Source organism: Solea senegalensis, linkage group LG5 (genome assembly GCF_019176455.1).
Source record: "Solea senegalensis isolate Sse05_10M linkage group LG5, IFAPA_SoseM_1, whole genome shotgun sequence".
In the NCBI taxonomy this organism is placed as follows: Eukaryota; Metazoa; Chordata; class Actinopteri; order Pleuronectiformes; family Soleidae; genus Solea; species Solea senegalensis.
Window position 1 is genome coordinate 14,975,536 of NC_058025.1, and position 20,860 is coordinate 14,996,395.

At 38.4% G+C, this 20,860-nt stretch overlaps 4 protein-coding genes across 9 annotated transcripts in view; 3 read left to right on the forward strand and 1 right to left on the reverse strand.

Annotated features, from left to right (window-relative positions):
• The window catches only part of vdac3 (voltage-dependent anion channel 3), a 10,751-nt gene extending 7,751 nt beyond the window's left edge, over positions 1-3,000 (reverse strand). For 2 of the 4 annotated variants that reach the window (XM_044025169.1, XM_044025168.1), the window contains exon 1: positions 2,924-3,000. The gene's annotated coding sequence lies outside the window, so the exon portion shown is untranslated. The remainder of the gene's footprint in view (positions 1-2,923) is intronic. The other 2 variants (XM_044025166.1, XM_044025167.1) reach the window with 2 other exon arrangements.
• Positions 3,001-3,898: 898 nt separating this feature from the next.
• On the forward strand, positions 3,899-7,155 carry enkd1 (enkurin domain containing 1). Of its 3 annotated transcripts, none has more exons than XM_044026579.1 (8): positions 3,899-3,987; positions 4,585-4,683; positions 4,907-5,131; positions 5,271-5,443; positions 5,523-5,666; positions 5,860-6,002; positions 6,104-6,240; positions 6,375-7,155. In XM_044026579.1, the coding sequence occupies exons 2-8, from the start codon at positions 4,599-4,601 to the stop codon at positions 6,533-6,535; spliced, it is 1,068 nt and encodes a 355-aa protein (XP_043882514.1). In that variant the 5' UTR covers positions 3,899-3,987; positions 4,585-4,598; the 3' UTR covers positions 6,536-7,155. The 3 variants fall into 3 exon arrangements, with proteins under 3 accessions (XP_043882514.1, XP_043882515.1, XP_043882516.1); XM_044026580.1 differs by lacking the exon at positions 3,899-3,987 and adding an exon at positions 4,004-4,121; XM_044026581.1 differs by lacking the exon at positions 3,899-3,987 and adding an exon at positions 4,444-4,509.
• Positions 7,156-8,124: 969 nt separating this feature from the next.
• polb (polymerase (DNA directed), beta) lies at positions 8,125-13,249 on the forward strand. Its single transcript, XM_044027194.1, has 14 exons — positions 8,125-8,349; positions 8,628-8,685; positions 9,381-9,447; positions 10,262-10,336; positions 10,443-10,501; positions 10,622-10,671; positions 10,762-10,813; positions 10,938-10,992; positions 11,083-11,155; positions 11,240-11,310; positions 11,424-11,510; positions 11,631-11,698; positions 11,918-12,057; positions 12,194-13,249. Exons 1-14 carry the CDS (start codon positions 8,289-8,291, stop codon positions 12,286-12,288), a joined length of 1,011 nt encoding a protein of 336 aa, XP_043883129.1. The 5' UTR covers positions 8,125-8,288; the 3' UTR covers positions 12,289-13,249.
• Positions 13,250-15,613: 2,364 nt separating this feature from the next.
• Positions 15,614-19,103, forward strand: rpl6 (ribosomal protein L6). The gene is made up of 7 exons (XM_044027098.1): positions 15,614-15,631; positions 16,389-16,535; positions 16,705-16,803; positions 17,015-17,158; positions 18,443-18,491; positions 18,620-18,804; positions 18,920-19,103. The coding sequence occupies exons 2-7, from the start codon at positions 16,389-16,391 to the stop codon at positions 19,070-19,072; spliced, it is 777 nt and encodes a 258-aa protein (XP_043883033.1). The 5' UTR covers positions 15,614-15,631; the 3' UTR covers positions 19,073-19,103.
• Positions 19,104-20,860: the final 1,757 nt, after the last annotated feature.

Consider the following 20,860-nt stretch of genomic DNA (forward strand, 5'->3'; position numbering starts at 1 on the left):
TGTATTATAAAACTTCTACGTTGACCATCTAAATCAGCTTCAGGAACGACATTACATTAGCTATCCAGGCAAAGTCAGCTTTTCTGAGCCATAACAATCTGATTTACAAAACTACAGACACTGAAATCCCCTCAAAATATGACATCAAGTCACAAGTATGTGTCATGAGCTCTGTCCGTCTCTGCTTACTGTTGCTCTTCATTAAACAAACACAAAGCCAATGTGAGCCAGGTGACCTGTGTTTGCCGACCACATGCAATTAAGGGACCGTCTTTGTCATTACAGTGGACAGACTCGCTCCTGCTGAGCTGCGCGGTCCCTCACCTGCTCTCCTCCAGCACAGACTCCATTTTTGACACTTACCTCCTCACGTTTGCTGCCTCGGTCTCAACACTCAGCTCTATATTTAGGCCAGGTGAACCTGACACTACAACACATGTGACCAGGATTTCAACACAAGGCCTTATCAAGGTTCAAACTAATAAAAACCCCTACAAAAAGATCAGTCTATTGTGCTCTACATTCTGTAGAAACACACACTGAGTGACCCCTGACACTCATCCGAACACTTTCACGAGCTGCAGCCACATGAGTCCTTTGGCTAAGCCCAGAGGTCAAAATGTCAAACTATGACCACACAGACACTCGTGGTTGTTGTTGTTGTTGTCCACTGTCAAACCATAGATCGCAAATAATGATTTTTAATGTCGGTATACACTTTCCTGAGGAGTTAATGGTGTTGATTTTGTAAATGATGTTCCCATTTAAAGGAAAAATTTAATATAAAGTGTTCAGTATCTTAGTTCATAAAAATAAAATCGAATTTGTGTCATTTTTGACTATCAAGGTGAAGGCACCATATGTTTTTACAAAATGGGGGTCACATAAACTATGTTGTATTTTTTATTTGATTTCATTGAACCTTTATCTAACCAGGTGATCGAGATCTTATTTACAAGGTTGACCTGGCCAAGAAGTCAGTATAGCACACATCTTAATAAATATCACAAATACAGGAAACAGGTTACAAACAACAAATTAAAGTAAAACAGTGGTTTAAAAGTACAAACAAGTTAACAGGTAAAGAGCAGGGAGTTGCTGGGCACCGATCAATGTTTCCGATCAATTTCCATTGTCTGTCATTTAAGAAGGAGCGAAAATCTTTAAATGCAGTTAGTTTTTTTATGGTAAAGCTCTGTAAAGTCCACAGAGGCAAACTATGACGATTTAGGATTAAAATCTAAATGAAGAAAGACGCAGGTAATGTAAATTTTGCTGGGTTAAGCATGTTCCCTTAAAACTGGGGAATATAATTAGTAGGTCATCTGTGTAGCGTATGTTTGTCCTTAATCAAAAAGAAAAACTGCACGATATTGCACTTTATAGCATCCATATTAGCGCCTCAATAGTATTTAATTTACCTGTTTAGCCCTATAGGATACACAGATTATAAACCATTAAACAGGCCGTTACACAACACTGGCTGAACCGTCTGATAACATGAAACCAAGTCAAGTGTGTGTGGTAAAACCTATATGACCACAGGAATGTGTAACTGTGAGATACGTTCAAGTGCACTCTGGTTACAACGGGATCATTTACAGCCTGAACACGATGTTGTTGCATAGTATGTTCCAGAATGTGTGTAAAGAGACTGTTGTGTGTATGCACTCATTTACAGACTAAGGTCATTTTGAAATTTGTTGCATCATCCTGTATGTTTAATGTTAATTTTTCTTCACAGCCATGGATTGGTCTGGCATTTTATCGGTCTGATTTCAGAAATTCCCATAATTCCTGACAAGTGTCAATGTTTAACAGTTCAAACTTTCACTAGAACCTAGGTTTTACCTAATAAATACCATCATGTGGGTCACTCACCACCACTTTGTGTGTTATGACCTCTGTAAGGAGAATGTGTGGTGACGGTGCCAGCAGACCATGATCTTTGCTGTGTAGCCAATCATAGACCTTGTGCTTCTTGACAAACAGGCAGATAATGTGATTTATGGCATCCACTTGCCCTATCCTGTTGTTGGACGAAGCCTTTGTTTGCTTGACTACCGACACAATCTCTATTTCTAACAAGTAAAGACTACATGCTAAATGACACTTTACAGGAAACTGGGTACTTATCTCTGTTAGGGATGAGTACATGATATTATTATGTATTGTGATAAAAAAAAAAGCACTTGCAGTATGCTGATTGTGCTGAATTCTCATTATCAGGCTAATCGTAAGTGTCATTTATAATAATGTTAGTAATATGTTGGTGTAACAATGAATGAAACATTTACATTTACATTAGTGATAGTGAATATATTTAATTCATTTTTCAGTACGTTTTTTTTGTCACATTATTAACATGTTTTTGTTACATTTTGTATGTTTTTGGTCATGTAATTTATCTGAACGTTGTATTTGCAACATTTCAACATTAATATCTGTTATAACGTTATTGTCACATTAGTTCCTTAGGTATTCTCCATATGTCTGTGTTATTTTCTGAACGCTTACAGTTACTGACCAGTTACTGAATGGACATTACAGACAGAAGAATGGAAAGCATTTTTAAAATTGACACAATAATATTGAGAATCGCAGTTATTTTGATGAGGATAATCGCGAGGACGTTGTGATATCGTCTAATGTTATTCTTTATTAACTATAATAACATATTAATTACGGTTAATAAACAGCGATGGATTTTTGGTGAACTTTTGGGATGAACAGGCCTGAACTAGAAGTAAAAACCTCCCATTTAACCGCCTACTATTACAGTTACTACGAGTACTGCTGCTGCTGCTGTGACTCGTGTCTCTCTAACACAGTCAAATGACTCAAGACAACAGCGTCACCTTCTCACACATAAACCAACATCAGACACTAACTTAATGGGAAATAATAGTCAGTTATTCCTCACCTTTCTTGGCGTTAGCGGTGATCGCAGCAACGGGACACTGTGTGAAGGAGAAAGCAGGGACAAACTGAGCATGCGCAGCCAGGGCTATGGCAGAGGGCGGGGCGGTTGTGCAACTCACTGAAGTTCAACAATACACTTCACATTTGCGTCGCTTCTAAATGGGAATACAACTTTCATCATTAAAGAATATTTGGTCACGGACTACAATAACACAAGAACAATTTAATTTACCAAAAAATGAATGTGGTGCAATGAGTCTCTTCCACCACTAGGTGGTAATAACGGTTTGCTGGTGACAGCAGTGTTTTTTGGTGTTTATGTTCCGCGACTTGTCTGTCAGGAAAGTTGTAAACTCTGCACCTTCCAGCGACCACGTCCATGTATGAATATAAAAGCATATTGGTGCGAAATACCTGGGTTTCATGTGATTAGAGACATGTGGGGAGGTTAGGGGCTGAATTAGTGAAGGGCAGACTGTCTTTGGACAGCCTGAAAGACAAAGCTCAGGGACAAACGCTACAAACACACAGAAATACATCTGATAGACTGTACTGACACTGGAGGAACAACGAGGCCAGGGAAACATAATCATGTCGTCACACAAACTATCACTCTGTATATAATGATGTTTGTTATTTAGATTTTTTTTATGCTGCTTTTGAAAGGTTGTATTGAGACAGCATTTTCATTCATTGACAAGAGAATGTTTTCAATTGTTTTTGACAAAAACTAATCAAAAGAAAATAGCAAACCCGCTCTAAAAACTAATTCAACTCATTTATTAAAAAAAAGGAAACTAAGAAAAACTAAAATGAACGAAAAATACAAAACTATTATAACCTTGGGCTAGATGCTCATTGGCCCACAGGACATTTGACTTTGACACCCCTAGTCTAAGGCATGTCTTGGCTTACCTTACCTTGTCTCTCTATCACGTCTATTTCTATGTGCGGCTGCACCGTTGCCATGGTGAGGACGACTGAAACTGGAGTTGATACCTTGGCGTCACCATTGCGCGTGTACAAAATCCTCAACGGATAAACGGATATAAACAGATATTGAAGGTAAACAATTTTTAATGTATCGCTCTGTTCGTGCTAGTCGGTCACAGGTGTTTGATGTTGCCTCGTGTTTCACATATTTAAGATAATTGCGTTGCCATTTTACAGCGTGAATTCGTCGACCGTGCGTGTGCGATGTGAGTGACTGGATTGCTAAGTATTGCTGTGCTAATTAAGTTATTATAATCATTATTATTATGGTTTTTCTTATTTCGGTCGCTAGCTGGCTCTTTCAGTACTTTCTCAAAATCATTGAAAACACATTTTTACTTTTTGATGTAATATTATGTTCTGATTTGCTCAGGCTTGGTGTTTAACCTGAGCTTATAGCCCGTTTAGATAACAATAAGGCGATGATGTCTTTGTTTTGTCCACAAACCAAAGTGATAATGATTTCTGTGTTTTCGATTAATTCTAACCAATTAATCAATTAATAATCAATTAATCAAGCAGTTTTTTTCAGCCCCAGTTACCACTAACACAAGGCATGACTTGTACAAATTTCCATCACTATATCATGAATAGGTCAGTTATACCTGAAGGAACAAAACAAACAAAACACTAACTGATACTGTGAAACTGTGCTTGAATTTCTCTCAGTTGAAAAGCTTCAGATGTGTGAGGGACCTTCATCAATATCTGGGCCAATTCCCCCTGATCCCTCTCTGTTTCCTCAAAATGACCAACGTCCTGCCACAGGTAAATCTAAATTACACTAAAATCGCTCTTCAATCAGAATTTTCTGTGCATGCATTTGTTAAATTGGAGTAGTAAAGAGAATTTCTATGAATGCAGAGTAGCTTCTTTTTTTAAAAAAACTATTACAGCAACAAGACTCGAGTTGTTGGTGGGGTGGTGAATTTCACATATGTCCACTTAAGTTGATCTCCTGTAAAAGATCAACTTTTGTTTCTGCTTCCAGCTCGTGGTCGTTTAGAAGGAAACCATGGGGGGACTTTGGCTCTTCTCTCAGGGCCTCTTGCTCCAGACCCCGTGTTGTATCCGGGCAGCTACAGCGCCCGCACCCCAGCACATCCTCCCCGTGTCAGGCCTAATGCCACTCATATTCTGGAACGAGGACAAAGAGGGGTGATAGGGCAACTACTCAAACTAGATGGTGTTTCAGTTTCCCCTGTTCCTAAACAGAGTGAGTGCAGTTGATTTTTCAGATCCTCTGCATTTCATAAACCTCATTATTACTACATTAATGTTTTATCCATTTAGATAGTAAATATACCAAGAGTCCAAAACATAGTTGATATAACGTTTGTTATTTGATCCTTTAGAGCAGAGAGTGCATGATTTTTGCAAAGAGAATGTGCGTCGTCTTCGAGAAATCCAGAGACGCTGCAAAGAGCAGGAGGCTGTGAGAGCACAGTCCCATCCCGTCCCAGTCAAAGCTCTCTGGACGTCCTCCAAATACGAGAACGTCCCATCAAAGGTCGTGGTCCAGCTACAGGTAAGAAACGTGCCTTGAGATATCAGTGAGTTATGACTCACTCCTCAGCATCATTTTTAATCCCATCTCTTCTACACAGATTTCTAGTCCAACCACTAAACCACAGTGTCAAAATTATCTGAAGGCCCACTCTTCTGCTCCACCAAGACCTCGCTCCAAAACGTCTTCTGCAGCGCTGCGGCGCTCTTCGTCCTGCATCGATACACGTGACCAGGATTTGCAAGTGAGGATTGTGAATAAATGTTGATCAGTATATTGATGTCGTGATTCTCTCAAAGAGATTAACAAAAATATAGATATGCTCCAAAATGTTTATTAAACAACTGACATGACTATGGCTTTTTGCTTGTTTTAATGCCACTTTGCACTATTTCTGGTTAGTTTTGAATTCTGTACAATATTATATGTGGATACAGTTACAGGTGGAAGGTCAGACCATCGACTTCATTAGACATAATGCCAAGAGTGCAGCTTTAACTGTGCTGCGTCGGTCCCAGTCACTGACAAACCTCAAAAATATGCCTGTTCCCAGTGCAGTCAAGGGACAGGTGCCTCAGTAGTGAGTACTTGTGTTCTACTTGGGGTTTTTTTGTACATCTTTTCACTGCTTTTGTTTGTGTCGGCATTGTGTCTGATCTGTGTCTTCGCACACACTTACAGTCTTGAGGAAAGGAAGGAACAATGGCGAAGAGAGGAGGAGGAAAGGAGGAGGAACACACCTGATCCTAGAACCCCAGCTGGTCACACACTGATGCCTGAGAGCGAGAGGCAGGAGACACTGAAATCCCTCAAAGAGAGTATGGATGTGTTGCTCTTCATCTCTGTCCTCACATCTATGACGGCGATATTCACTTGAAATAATGAAATAGTGAAATGTGCCGTGGACACTTACCACTCTAACTCCGCTCGTCTCTGATTCTTTTTCCCTCAGCCCATCGCTCCCTGGTGGATGAGCTGCTCTCTCTTCCTCTCAAAGCCGACAATCTGAGTGTTCGCTCACGAAGAGCTCACCTTGACTGTAGGCTTTCTGAAATCGAGGAGGCCATTAAGATATTCTCAAGGGACAAAGTTTATGTAAAAATAGATTCATAACACACACAGAGGAAGAAGAGGGAAGGAAGAGGAAGAGATGAGTGTTTTCTCTAGTTCATAGATGCATTATGAAAACACAACACTAAAGCTTGAAATACATGGTTTTAAAAAGTTTCATTTTGTAAAACAGTATTAAAAAGGGTTGTAATTATAAACACAGAGTTTACTGAATATTGTTCAGATTACATGTTACAGGCATTTTAATTTACAAAGGTAGATGCTTTGTTTTTAAGGTCCTTCAATATTAGTCACAGAAATGTGATTATTTGACCTGACATTTTTAATTGAAACTCGCCATGTTTTTACAGTTTTTGTCAATTTTGTGAATTTTTCAGATCAGAATTTAAATTTGTAATACTACAACCTCCATATCATTCCGTCACATGTGCACATGTTATAAATGCTTTAGCACATTCATGCAAACATTTCTCTACTATTGTCTGCTGTTTCCTACATTATCAGTTGTTTATGTTGATGTAACTGTGATACACTGGTTACCACCCCATAACATCTAGGCTTTATCTAGAATTGTACCATAATGTAATAATCCATCAGGCATTATTTACTCTCTATACTATACTATACATACCCCGCCTATCGCCCGATGTAGCTGAGATTGGCACAGCACCCCCCGCGACCCTCTGGTGGAGGATAAAGCGGTTAGATGATGACTGACTGACTATACTATACAATACTATACTATACTAGACTTTTTTGACACCTCAACAGTAATGGCACCTTTGAAAGATGGTGCAAAAAGAAACTATTTTTTTTTACCAAGGGGGATACAGAGAGAATTATCTTTTAATTGTATTTTGTGCTATGCAGTGCTGTAAAAAGACATGCTTTTAAATTCCTATATTGCAGTGGCAAAGTACTATACATTGTTCATAGATCAACAATTACATACATGTAAATGTGAGTCCTGTGTGAGCTCTTGTTTTCATTGACCCACACTGAGTTACTTTGTGCTGTTGAAAATTATAAATGATATATGACAGAGAAAGTACATTTTCAATCATTGTTATCAAACCATATTTACATCAGATCTTTATCAATGTTCATTGACAGAAGTACCCATTATGTGGAGCTATTCATACATATTAGAATTAGAATTAGTCATTTTTGCACACACACCAATTAGTGATAGTGAATTTGTCCTCTGCATTTAACTCATCCTTATGACACAAGCCAAGTGCAGGAGCAGTGGGCAGGACTTATCTGTTTCCAGGGCGCAATGGAGGGATTGGGTGCCTTGCTCAGGGGAACCCCAGCCCTTGATCTGTCCCAGGATTGAACCAGCAACCTCCCAGTTACAAGGCCAATTCCTTTTCCTCTTAGCCATGGGCTATAATATTTCAAGAAATATTATGTTGTAATGTTTGTAAAAGACAACACATATGAAAACAGGCAAATTAACACAATACAATTAGAGTATAAATAATTACAGTTCTACAAAAATACAAAGGATAATGTAAAATAAACGACTATAAAGAAGAAAGAATACTGGCCAAATAAGAAAAAAACACGTACACAGATTTGAAAAGCTGCCTTTTTTGATTTGCTCTGATCCTGATCTTTGTGACGTATTACGTTCGCTCCTTCTTCCACGTCTTTCAGTCATTGTTCGTTCGGTGGGGGCTAGCTAATGTGCTAAAAGCTAACTAAGATCTTTAAGAGGTCCTAACGTCTTTCCTCATACACGAGGCTGTTCAAATTCACAAACCACTCGGTAGAGTTCGTCAAATTCACAATGAGCAAGAGGAAAGCGCCACAGGAATCTCCGAATGAGGGAATAACTGACTTTCTTGTCGGTACGTATAGAGCAGTCGTGCGGTTACTCTCGGCTAACAGTAGTTAGCTTCAAAGCTACGATCTGTTTGACAAGTAAAATAACATTTGTGCAGTCATGCATTTGTCAAACATTACTTAGTGGCACTTGTTTAACCCTTGTTTATTTAAATTCTTAATATTGTTCGCTTAGAAGGAATATCCGGCGTGTTTATTTGTAGCCACTGTCTGACTGTCTGTCCATTTAAATGCCTTTCTATAAACAATGACATATAATCAATGCGATGTCTTCTGTTTCCAGAACTGGCCAATTATGAGAAAAATGTCAACAGAGCTATACACAAGTACAATGCATACAGGTAAGATGTGAATTCTCTGCAGTAAATGAGCTTTGTTTTGGTTTAATTATTAATGGATGCAAAAAACTAAATTTTACTACCATATCTTACTAAGAAGTCTTATTATTATAATTATCAAGTCAGTTTTCTGCATCATGTATACATTTGGGCCATTGTGCCAATAATTATTATTATTAGAAAAGTATAACAATTACGTAAGATAAGGTATTTAATATCGGCTAAGGGCAATTTCCTGAACAGACAGTAGCTAGTCTAAATATGTACAGAACAAAAACAAAGGCTGATATTTAATTGTTCTAGCTTTATATCATCATGTAACAAAGGTTGAATATATATTGATTTTATGTTTATGCCAAGTTCAAACACACTTTAACACACAGCAAAACAGATGTGTTGTGGGTCTCTATGTTTAATTAGGGTTTGTTCTCTTTCCATAGAAAAATTAAAGACTACATGAATAAGGCATCCATTTATCGCTTAATTGAAGCAACTGCAGCTTGTAGTTCCTACTGTTTAATTTACCTTCTTTATTCTTTGTTCAAAGTTATTAAAAAAAAAGCTTGAACAATGTAAGCTTCACAAGAAAATAATTTATTGGCTAAATTCTGACAAAACCTTGTAACAGAAATTCAATCAAAGATTTTTATAACTGTGTTTTCGATTACATAACCCCCGCTCTTGTGCTTTGTAACCAGGAAAGCAGCGTCTACCATTTCAAAGTATCCTCAAAAGATCAAAAGTGGCGAAGAGGCCAAAAAGCTGGTATGTGCACTGAATACAATTTTATGTCTTTGTAAATATACTTAAACAGATGTGTGGCATGCAGGAAATGTGTAAAAACCTGGTGCCAGTGTTCTAGTATGAGTTCAGACACACTGTAAAGTCCTGGCATACATTCAACACTGGACAGGGTTATACTGTGCAATACTATGTAGTTGAAAACACTGGAAATTCAAATTAGGTAGTGAATTTGACCTCTGCATTTAATCAATCCTTTTTACACACCAGTAGTAAACAAATACAGGCCAGGCGCAGAGAGCAGTGGGCAGCACTTATCAACAAACAACAAAGGGACATTGGGTGCTTTGCTCAGGGGCAACTCAACCCTTCACCCAAGGGGATCAATATTGTTCTGAATGTATATCATGCATTTATGATTTCTGTCCAGTGTTTTTGTACAACTTCTATTAGATAGGGGTGGTGTAATTAGAAATCGTTATCACTGCCATATATAAATAGCCAGAAGAATAACTGCTGTATTTTCCATCCCATTCTTCAAATTATAGTCTAATGATAGCATTTTTGGGGGATTTCATGTCACTGTGTCTTTTGGTTGTATGTTCTGTGTTGTAATGGAATAAACTACTTGATCTTTACTCCATTCCGACTGTTCTGTTCCGTGTACTGATGTTTGTTTTCCCAAACAATAGTGTTTTCATGTTGCTGTGGTAGTTTGTCATGTTGTGCCCTTTGCTGCAGCCTGAAAATATTTGTCAACAGCTACTCTGGACTTGTTACATAACCGCTACAGATCACACTATTCAGCACCCTCATGTTTGTTTTCACATTTCAACAGGATGGTGTTGGAGCTAAAATAGCTGAAAAGATTGATGAGTTCCTACAAACTGGCAAACTACGGAAACTGGAAAAGGTGAACCTTTTGGCATTGAAATACACAATTGATGACACACTTCATATCTGTTTAATGGTGATTTCACCGCACTACACTGATACCTTACATTGTTTTTTTAATCTAGATTCGAAATGATGACACTAGCACTTCAATCAACCTCCTCACCAGAGTTACTGGAATTGGGTAAGTCTTTATTGTTCAAATTCAAAGCTAATATTTCGTATGAATGCTCACAGTGGAGTGCATTACAAGTTCATGATGGGAGACAAATTTGTATTTATTTTTCATGTATATTCATTTCAGCCCCGCTGCTGCCAGGAAATTCTTTGAAGACGGGGTGAAGACATTAGACGGTTTGTTTTGCAGTTGACCCTTATTACACCAAGTTATAGACTCACACATACACAATGTTGCACACTCAATTGTTATTATTGTATTTGTAGATCTTAAAAAGATCGAGCACAAACTAAACCACCACCAACAGATTGGACTCAAGTAAGTTGTGTTTTTTTCAATCATGAATTTTTTATTAAATTCATTATGGAACATAGGAACACATTTATTGTGTAATTCATCAGTATCAAGTACACTGTCTCATGGGTTGTGTTTCTACATTCAGATACTTTGAGGAGTTTGAGAAAAGGATCCCACGTACTGAAATGGAAAAGATGGAGGTGATGATTGTGTTTTATATTTATCTCTTATTTTTAGATGAGTTTTATACTTGTTTGTTTATTCTCTGTGTGCTATTGGTTTTATTTTAGACCCTGATTCTTGGAGAGTTGGAGGAAATTGACTCTGAATACATAGGAACAATCTGTGGAAGTTACAGGAGAGGTAAAAAATGTCCCCAAGTGGTTAGTTAATGATGGTACAAACTCTGGTTATCATGATATTGAGTCTGGGGTTCATAATTTCCAGGTGCTGCCTCGAGTGGTGATATTGATATCTTGCTGACCCACCCAGACTACACTGCTGACACTGAGAAGCAGGTAAGATTCTTCTCTACTGTATTGTAGCTCACTGTGGTAAATGCAATGCTTTGCTTCATGTTCATGTTCATGTTCAGTCCTTTCCTTATTCATGTTCACTCTTGCTTTTCCAGCCGAAGCTCCTCCATGCTGTGGTTGATCATTTGGAGTCTATTGGGTTTGTGACAGACACTCTGTCCAAAGGAGACACTAAGTTCATGGTGAGGCTGTTGCCTATTTTGTGTCATGTGCTCATCTGTATGTTGTGACTGGTAACACAGTTACCCATGCCATGGAGCGCATGACTCGGGTCACAATGTTCTTGATGGTTTTTTTTGTAGGGAGTCTGCCAACTGCAGCAGAATGATGAAGATGAGGAAGAATACCTCCACAGGCGCATTGATATCAGGTGTCCTGCTTTATGTTATTATAAGTATTATAGGCTTTTTAAGTATATATTAGGACAAAACATTTACCCTTCAATACCGAACTGGCCTAGATTGATTTTATCAATTTGGAAAAAAAATAAATAAATAAAGAGGCAACCCTCTGTTTTATAAATGTATTCTTCTAGTTGGTTATTTGTTCCTGCTCTGTTAGTAACTTTCCTTTCCTTAATTCCCCAAAGATTAATTCCCAAGGATCAGTACTACTGTGGAGTCCTGTATTTCACGGGAAGTGATATCTTCAATAAAAATATGAGAACTCATGCTCTGGAGAAGGGCTTCACTCTTAATGAGTACACCATACGTCCACTTGGGGTCACTGGTGAGTCTCAGAACTTCCGAATATGACACAAACTTTATGAACTGTGGTCCATCACTGAGTTACTTCTGTTAAGAGTCACTGACACTTGCGTTCATGTTTTTAATATTGTGTTGTTGTTTTTCTTCATCTGTTATAGGTGTTGCAGGGGAGCCTCTGATGGTGGATAGTGAGAAAGACATCTTTGACTACATCCATTACAAGTACAGAGAGCCAAAGGACCGCAGCCAGTGAAATGGCTGTTGTATCTGTATTTAGGGCTACAACCTGACTGCAAACAAAATCAGAAGCGTTTTTCACATGTGTTATTCCATATAAGTAACTGAAAAGAAAACAAATGTGAATGTCATTTTTATTATTCGTTTGGGGGGGGGGTATCTCGAGTTCTCTAAAATCTCTGTCATGACATTTTTAAACATTCAACAAATTTAATTTGTTTTTTACTCAAGTCTTCTTCTCATTGAGCATGTAGGAAGGCTTATGGGCTCAAAATGTTTTAGCAGGTTTTTAAATTATACTCCATGGTAATTTATTATTTTGTCCAGAACACTTGCATGCAGGTTTTTCATATTCCAGAAAAGGATTCTCATACAGCCTGAGACTATCGGCTTTTGTTACCATTTTTTCCTCATCCATCATTAGGACCATTTTCATCACAACTACTGTGACAGTTGTAGCCTTCAATACTTTGGCTGTGTTGGTGTACAGGTGTTTCAATGAGTGGTTGTTGTTACATGTGCAGATGAAAGCAGTATCGCTGCTCTATCAGAAGTATTTTTGTAAAGATTCATTCGCCATTGAAACATAAGTGTGTATGTAGACCTGTAGTATTTGTTGTTTATTTTTGGCCAGTTTAGAAGAACATAATTTTCAATTTTCCACCGGTGCTGTTTGCATCAGTGGAAAATTGGCTCAGTTTCTAGTTAAGGACACCATATTTGGACTATGAGACAATGTTTTTCCCCAAGTATTTGATGTGTGAAAATGTCTGTTACACTGAGAAACTAGATCTGTTGAACGAGTTTGTATGAAGATTTTGATGTGCATTGAAATAATGCAGAGGGACATTTGAAAGTAATAAAGATAATGAGCTGCACTGCAACATGCAGAGGTTGTAATGCAAACCCTGAAATAAGGAATAAGACCATAATTTTGTTTTGTATGTTGGTGATATATAAAAGAGCCGGGTTGTGAATGTCTGATCATTATCTTTGTGTGAGGAAAAAAATAAGTGTCAAATGTTTTATTTTATTTGATATCATTTTGTTTCAAAATCCTCTGGAAAAACAAACATTTTGTAATGTCTGTAACATTTGATACAGTAATTTGACCTGTAAATGAAAGCTTAGTGTATAGTTCACAATGAAAACAAAAGCAAAACAGATTATTCAATACATGAAGGTTTTTGGTCAGGGTACTAAAGTATAATCCGTATTTCTGACAAAACCAAAATACGGAAACAGTGCCCTCTTTTTCCTTTTTTGTATTGAACCAAATACGGAAAAACGGATTTTGCTCTCAGTATCAAAAAAAAAAAATCAAACCAAATAAATTTGTTTTTTTCGCACACCAGTCTTAACCACTGAGCCACTCCACCCTCACATGAGTCAATGCTGCTGTTTTCACTTTCACACAAACGGTATGTTTATTTAAAGTGCTACCTGAGTGTTTCAGGTCAGTGTTGCCTTGGAAAGCCTTTGAAAATGAAAAGGTGTTTCTGATCAATGCACTAGAGCAGGGGTGTCAAACTCAAATGACCTGGGGACCAATGAGCATATAGTCTGGTCAAGCGGGGGCCGACAGAGGAAAAAAGTGGAAAAAACAACTATTTAGTAGCCGGTGGGCAATATAAGATATTCATTATGATATTAGACAATTGCATTAAAAGTGCTTGTTTTGATATAAAATGATTCACAATAAAAACATATTTGTGATGCACAATAATGGAGAATTAAATTGAAAATTTAGCAAATAATGACGAGGGTAATTGTGAATAAAACAAAATATATGTAATTTCATGTTGAGTGTAATACATTTAATAAAGCAATGATTACAACCGAATGTCTTATTACTATTATAAAAATATTGCCGGCAAATACATTTAGTCTTATATTCTGTCTACTCCATCACCTTGCACAGGTGATGGAGGTGGCAGGCCGCATGTAATTGATTGGAGGGCCACATGTGGCCCCCTGGCCACCAGTTTGACACGTGCACTAGAGTAATGTACGAGTCTGTCTTCACATGCTTGAAGTACAAAGGTAGTTCCTTGGTAACATTAACCAATGCAGCATATTATTGCCAAGTACTCTGTATTTTTGGGCAGAGTAAGGTTTAAAGGAACTGTGAACTTTCATGTTTGCCTTAAAATGTTCTCTATCACACCTTTATTAGGAATTAGTGCTGCACTATATGTCTGATTTGTGATGGCTTCAGCAAAAACTCATTTTGTATTTCTGTGTCAAAGAACCTCAACCTTTTGTTAAAAGAAAAGTTTTCATCAGCAGCCCTTGAAATACATTTAGTCTTATATTCTGTCTTAATTTATAAAGAAATTAAGATTTAAATAGTACAGTGTTTAGTTTTTTTTTTACTGGTAATTTTGTACACATGATTACATAATGTAGCTTAATTATTTATACTTTATTAATCATTAAATAGAGAGACTTGCTTAACACTTGCTGCAGGAGATATTGATATACACAATGTATATATCTCCCGATCTCAGTAGTATCTCAATATCGCTACAGGGAATTTCATGGTGGTATTCTCTGCAATTATACCACCAGATTATATTATTATATACTGTAGATTTCATACTGACAACTGATAATTCAGTGAGGTGTGTATTATTTGGTGCAGTTTAAAAAGCAGCACATGCTTCACATCACACCCCTGCTAATTAATAAAAAGTACATTTGTTTTGCTTTTGCTAAATATAACATTATGTACATATATACATATATTTGTATGTATATATATCAATTTACTGAACTACATGTCATTACCTTCATTGCCTGTCATAATAAGATGGCTGCCTTTATCCATAGCCACTGCCTTATTTTATCTTTCTTGGGTTTATTTTCTGCTTTCCTATGTGGTTAAAAAGAATTTGTGGAAATTATTGTCTGCTGTCAGGACTTTTAAATGTTCTGAAGGTCTGTATCAAATAACACAATAACACAAAAGGGCAATATTTGCTGCTCAAACTGCTTGAAATAATTAACAAAATCAGCTGAATCTTAGAGAGCTGGTCTCACTGAGTGCTTTTAAATCCAGAAAATTGTCATCACCAGAATTAGTGATGTCCTGTGGATGTTTCAAGTAATTCACACCACTGAAGACTTATGATTTCATAGTACATATTGTGATACTTTATAATTCTGCATTCTAAGATACATTCATTTTTAGCAATCGAATGTACGGTGGATCAAAGTACAGTCGACATGATTTTAAACGTACAATCATAGGACTACAAAGATCACGTCTGAAACTCCACGTAATGACGTCAGTGTTGTGTTGCAGCGTCCTTATAAACGTCACATCCCCGGATGTCGGTCTTTTTTTCTTAGCTAAGGTAAGATCTCCCTGCCTTCGTGTTTTAGTGGTCATGAAATCTATCATCATCTGTGTTCTAGAATAAAGCTAGAAGTCTCCTAATGTCATCAAATGAATCCGTGTGTTTAGATGAAGCGTTAGACACCGTTATTACTAAGACTTGTCCACCGTGTCGCTGTAATAATCAACAATTTGATGCATCGGTAGTGCTAGGCCACCGGCTAGCCTTCGTGCTATGTGTAACGACAGCCAGCAAGTTAACGTGTTGCCATTATCTGTACTGGTGTGTGGTTTGCACGCGTATTACCTCTCTCACATAATGTCACCGAGCCTTTGTTTCATACATTAAATCCGAATTTTCACATAACGGGTGGTTGACGAGCCGGTGAAGCGAATCCCTCCGGTGCTATCTGCTAGCTAACGTTACATGTCATGCCTCCTGTATTCACAATGGCTGCGCTTAATGGCAGTCAGCATGCTAATTTTATTTTTAATGAGTTTATTAATATCCTGTGTGTATCTCATGCTGAACAGTATAGTTAAGACGCATTTGGTTATGTATTTAATATGTAGGGTTCATAATTGTGTCAGAACTCCTGCAGTTGGTACCACAGAGAATAATATTGTAAGTCAAGACACACACTGAATATTTTGCCCTTTTTCATGTAAATGCGTGTACACCATAAGATTTGTCCAGTAAACAGTAAATCTCATCAAATAATTTCATGATAAACTGCTTAAGTTGATTAATCAAAATCTCTTCAATTGTGTCTTAGATGGCAGAGGGAGACAAGAAGCCTGCTAAGAGGAGGCATGGGAGCCGGAACCCGGTTCTGGCTCGGGGTATCCAGCGGTACTCCCGCTCCGTCATGTATGCTAGACGGGCCATGTACAAGAGGAAGACTAAAACCACTGAGACCAAGGTGAGTGTGTTGACAAGTTGAGCTTAAACTTATTCATTTGTATTGATTCGTAATGGTTCAAGAGGGTGATAGTTTTTAAGAATCCATTTTTTCTTTCCACCCCAAATTTACAAGGAATTTTGTGAAAGAATTATCATAAGCAATCACATGCATTTGACTCTTGTTTTAGGTGGAGAAAAAGCTGAAGGTGAAGCCCCAGGCTACTGTTGTCAAGACTGTAGGAGGAGACAAAAATGGAGGCACCCGTGTTGTCAAACTGCGCAAGATGGTGAGTGGTGTGGCTGCTAGTGTCACAGATTTCTCTTCTCTCAATGACACCTAAAACCACAGATGTTAAATTATGCGATGGACTGGCGAACTGTCCAGGGTGTACCCCGCCTATCGCCCGATGTAGCTGAGATTGGCACAGCACCCCCCGCGACCCTCTGGTGGAGGATAAAGCGGTTAGATGATGGACTGATTGTGTATTTCTTCTGTAGCCCCGTTACTACCCTACAGAGGATGTTCCCCGCAAACTGAAGAGCCATGGGAAGAAGCCTTTCAGCCAGCATAAGAGGAATCTGCGTGCCTCAATCACCCCAGGAACGGTCCTCATTCTACTCACTGGTCGCCACCGTGGAAAGGTGATAATCATGTCCTTCGCATTAATGATGTGAAAGCACTTTAGAAATGGTGGCATATCCTCCTGCAGAAGTTATTATGCAACAGTTAATATGTTGTGAACCGCAAGGCAGCATATAAAGAAACTAGTCGGTCAATAAACTGGAAGTTAATGTGAATTAGCACTTTAATTTTTTTTGAATTTTTACAGTATTAGTGAGCAAGTGTGTTAACTGTAGTGATGTGTAGGTTGACCCACAATTCAGTTGGATTTGAAAGAAAGTACAGGTCATTTGGATGGGTCGGTCAAAAGACCACATAGAAGGTACAATTATAAATGATCACAGTAAGACGTCATATGACCTGTTTTTTCTATAGTTGTCTGTAGCTTTTGTTGAGAAATTTTTCTGGAGGGATCACTGCTCTGTATACCCTCTCCTCTCCATACTGACCAGAACAGTGTGTATTCTAGCAACCAGTGCCTCAAGTGTGAAGATGTACGTCATGCTTTTTGTATAGTGCAGCCAAGGCGTAGGCAAAAAATAAGTTTTTAATCAAGGGCTGTTATGTGTTAGGTAAAAATTTTGGTTTGTGATCCTTTGTTTGGTGAGTGTTAAAATGACTTAAAAAAAGACATTTATGGGCTGTATTAAAGTAGTCAAGGGTATGTGCGATTTGCGAAAAACTATTCCTTAGTGTTTGATTTTGGTAATTATTAGGGCTCTGCATCTGGTCTTGTAGAGCTTCTTATGAAGCCAGCTCTGATCAGTCTTACCTCAGATGTGTACCCCCTGTGCTTGGCAGGTGCATAGTCAAAACAAAAATCTGAAGTGCCTGACCCAAGCATGGCAACAACTTGTTTTCCATGCTTAGTCTTTGCACATGACTTAAAAGCCACTATGACATTTCTGATCAGCTTTTTTCCCATTGTTTGAACTACAGATTTGACCTAATAATGATGTTAACCTTGAATTCCAGTTGCATTGAAACGGGCGTCTTGGTTTTAATCCAGTGAAAATTTGGCTGATTTTGGATTTCAGTTCTGCAACTCCATGGATTATAATTCATCGGTCATGATGGGTGACAATTTCTGATTAAAGCATGGAGTATATACTCACTATATTAGTTGTGCATGAAAAATTAAGCGCAAAAGTGCACATTGTGAGTTTGATATTGGTATAATTACCCCCATCCCTGATGACTCAGTTCACTAGTTGAAGGTGTTGGCACTAAATATATGGTGTTGGATGCAGTAATTGGGAACCCTGTGTACAAGCGTTCTAACAATTACCTTTTTGTTTTTGCAGCGTGTGGTTTTCCTGAAGCAGCTCTCCAGTGGTCTGCTGCTTGTCACTGGTAAGTGTCTTAAGAATTTAAGTAATCAACATTTACGTAAACTTAATTTACACTGCCACATTTTCTGCTAAATGTCAGTTGTCCTTATTCACCCCTCATGTCACATGTTCTTGTTTTGCATATTTTAGGCCCTCTTGCTTTGAACAGAGTCCCCCTGCGCAGGGCTCACCAGAAGTTTGTCATTGCCACCAAGACCAAAGTTGACATCACTGGCATGAAGATCCCCAAAACTCTGAATGATGCTTACTTCAAGAAGAAGAGGCTGAGGAGGCCCCGTCACCAGGAAGGCGAGATCTTCGATACAGAGAAAGAGGTGAGATGACTGATTTTGTCTCGGCTATGTATGTATATTTATTTCTTTTATGTTTTCAATGGGACAAGGGGCTTCCAGCTTAACAGGATCTGATGCTGGTTTTCTTAATTTGCAGAAATACCAGCTGACAGAGCAGAGGAAAGAGGACCAGAAGGCAGTTGATGCTCAGCTCTTGCCGCTCATTAAGAAAATGCCTCAGCTGAAAGGGTACCTGCGCTCTACCTTTTCCCTGTCAAATGGCGTCTACCCACACAAGCTGGTTTTCTAAATGTATTGTAATAAAGAGTACCACCACCTGATGCCATCTCTTGTCTCATTTTTATTTGTGGTGTAGACTCACCTTAGGGTTAGTGATAAGGGTACTCATGTTTTTTCCCAGTTTCCAGGCAAGATGATACAGAACATTTGCACAGCTATTCTCTTTTACTCTAGTCAGCAAGCATTTAAGTTGTGTACAATAAAGGCAAGTTAACAGTACTCCCTAAACACTTGACATGGATGGGTGACTAAATTCTCTCAAAAAAGAATAACATTAGGAAAAGACAATATTGCCAGTACGACACTGGTGGACCGGAACCAATAGTTGTCAGGTCTGTAACTGGGGTATTGTTGTGGTCTGGCAGCTTCAGTTACACGGCAACAGTGTCTTTCTAGTCCGCTGTAACAGGCCTGAATTTAAGAAATGGAAAATAAAATATCCCTTACCCCTTGGTATGGTTGTGGAACCAAGCTTGACTGACTGTGGACTGGACACAACACTACAGTAATGGAATAAAGTCTGACAACTTTTGGGCTGCACACCACCCCACAGGGGACACACGGTGATGTAGTGGTTAGCACTCGCCTTGCAGCGAGAAAACCCGGGTTGGAGCCCCGGTTGGAACAAGGGCCTTTCTGCATGGAATTTGCATGTTCTCCCCGTGTGTGTGTGGGTTCTCTCCGGGTTCTCCGGCTTCCTCCCACAGTCCAAAAACATGCAATGTGGGGATTAGGTGAATTGGACACTAAATTGACCATAGGAGTGAGTGTGAGAGTGAATGGTTGTTTGTCTCTATCTGTGTGTGGCCCTGCGATGGACTGGCGAACTGTCCAGGGTGTACCCCGCCTATCGCCCGATGTAGCTGGGATTGGCACAGCACCCCCCGCGACCCTCTGGTGGAGGATAAAGCAGTTAGATGATGACTGACTGACTGACAACCCCACAGTTGTGGAACTGAACCTGCCACCTTTCAGACCAAACAATCTTAAGGTTGTAAACAATTCCACCATGCCATGAACTTCTGGTGCATTTGGGATTTTTCATTTCAATGCTCACTTTGGATGCTGAAGAATTGAACCTATGACATCAGAATTGACTATGAGCCACCTGCTTCTTCAGGTCTTCAGATTATCTTAGAGCTGTTGACCGTTAAAATTGAATCTTGGAACTATAAAACATGAGGTTTGAACTTAACCTCACACAAACAATTCATACAGCACAAGCTATTCTTACCAAACTGCATAGTAACTCTTAAGCTCTGCGTTCTATTCTTTGGTCGTATTGAAATTGTGAGTCACTTAATTTTAAGATAACACATTACCTCTAAGACTGACCTATTGAATCTGATGCTGAATTTCTTGGTGTTTTGCCGAAGTCCACATAGTCTCAGGACTATAGAGAAACACTTTTAATACTAAAATCAACTTCACACAACTAAGATCCACAACCCAGTATCTGAAAGACAGGTGACTTTGTCCAATAATCTATTATAATTTAAACACTTAAATTAGTACAGTAGTTTATGCTTAATGGTTTTAAACATTGTAACCTCACCTTATGATTATCTCTAAACACTGATGACAAACAAAACAGACATCTGACACTTTGACATCATACTGTACCTTTATTATACCAAGGCATTGAAAATGACACATGCACCACATAGTATAGGATATACTATAGTAAATATTATTGTGGGACGGGCAGTATTTCTGATACATGTACTTGAATACAATACAAATATTTTGTTATTTTTGTTTTGTTGAGATGAAAATATTTTGTATCAAAATATTGTGA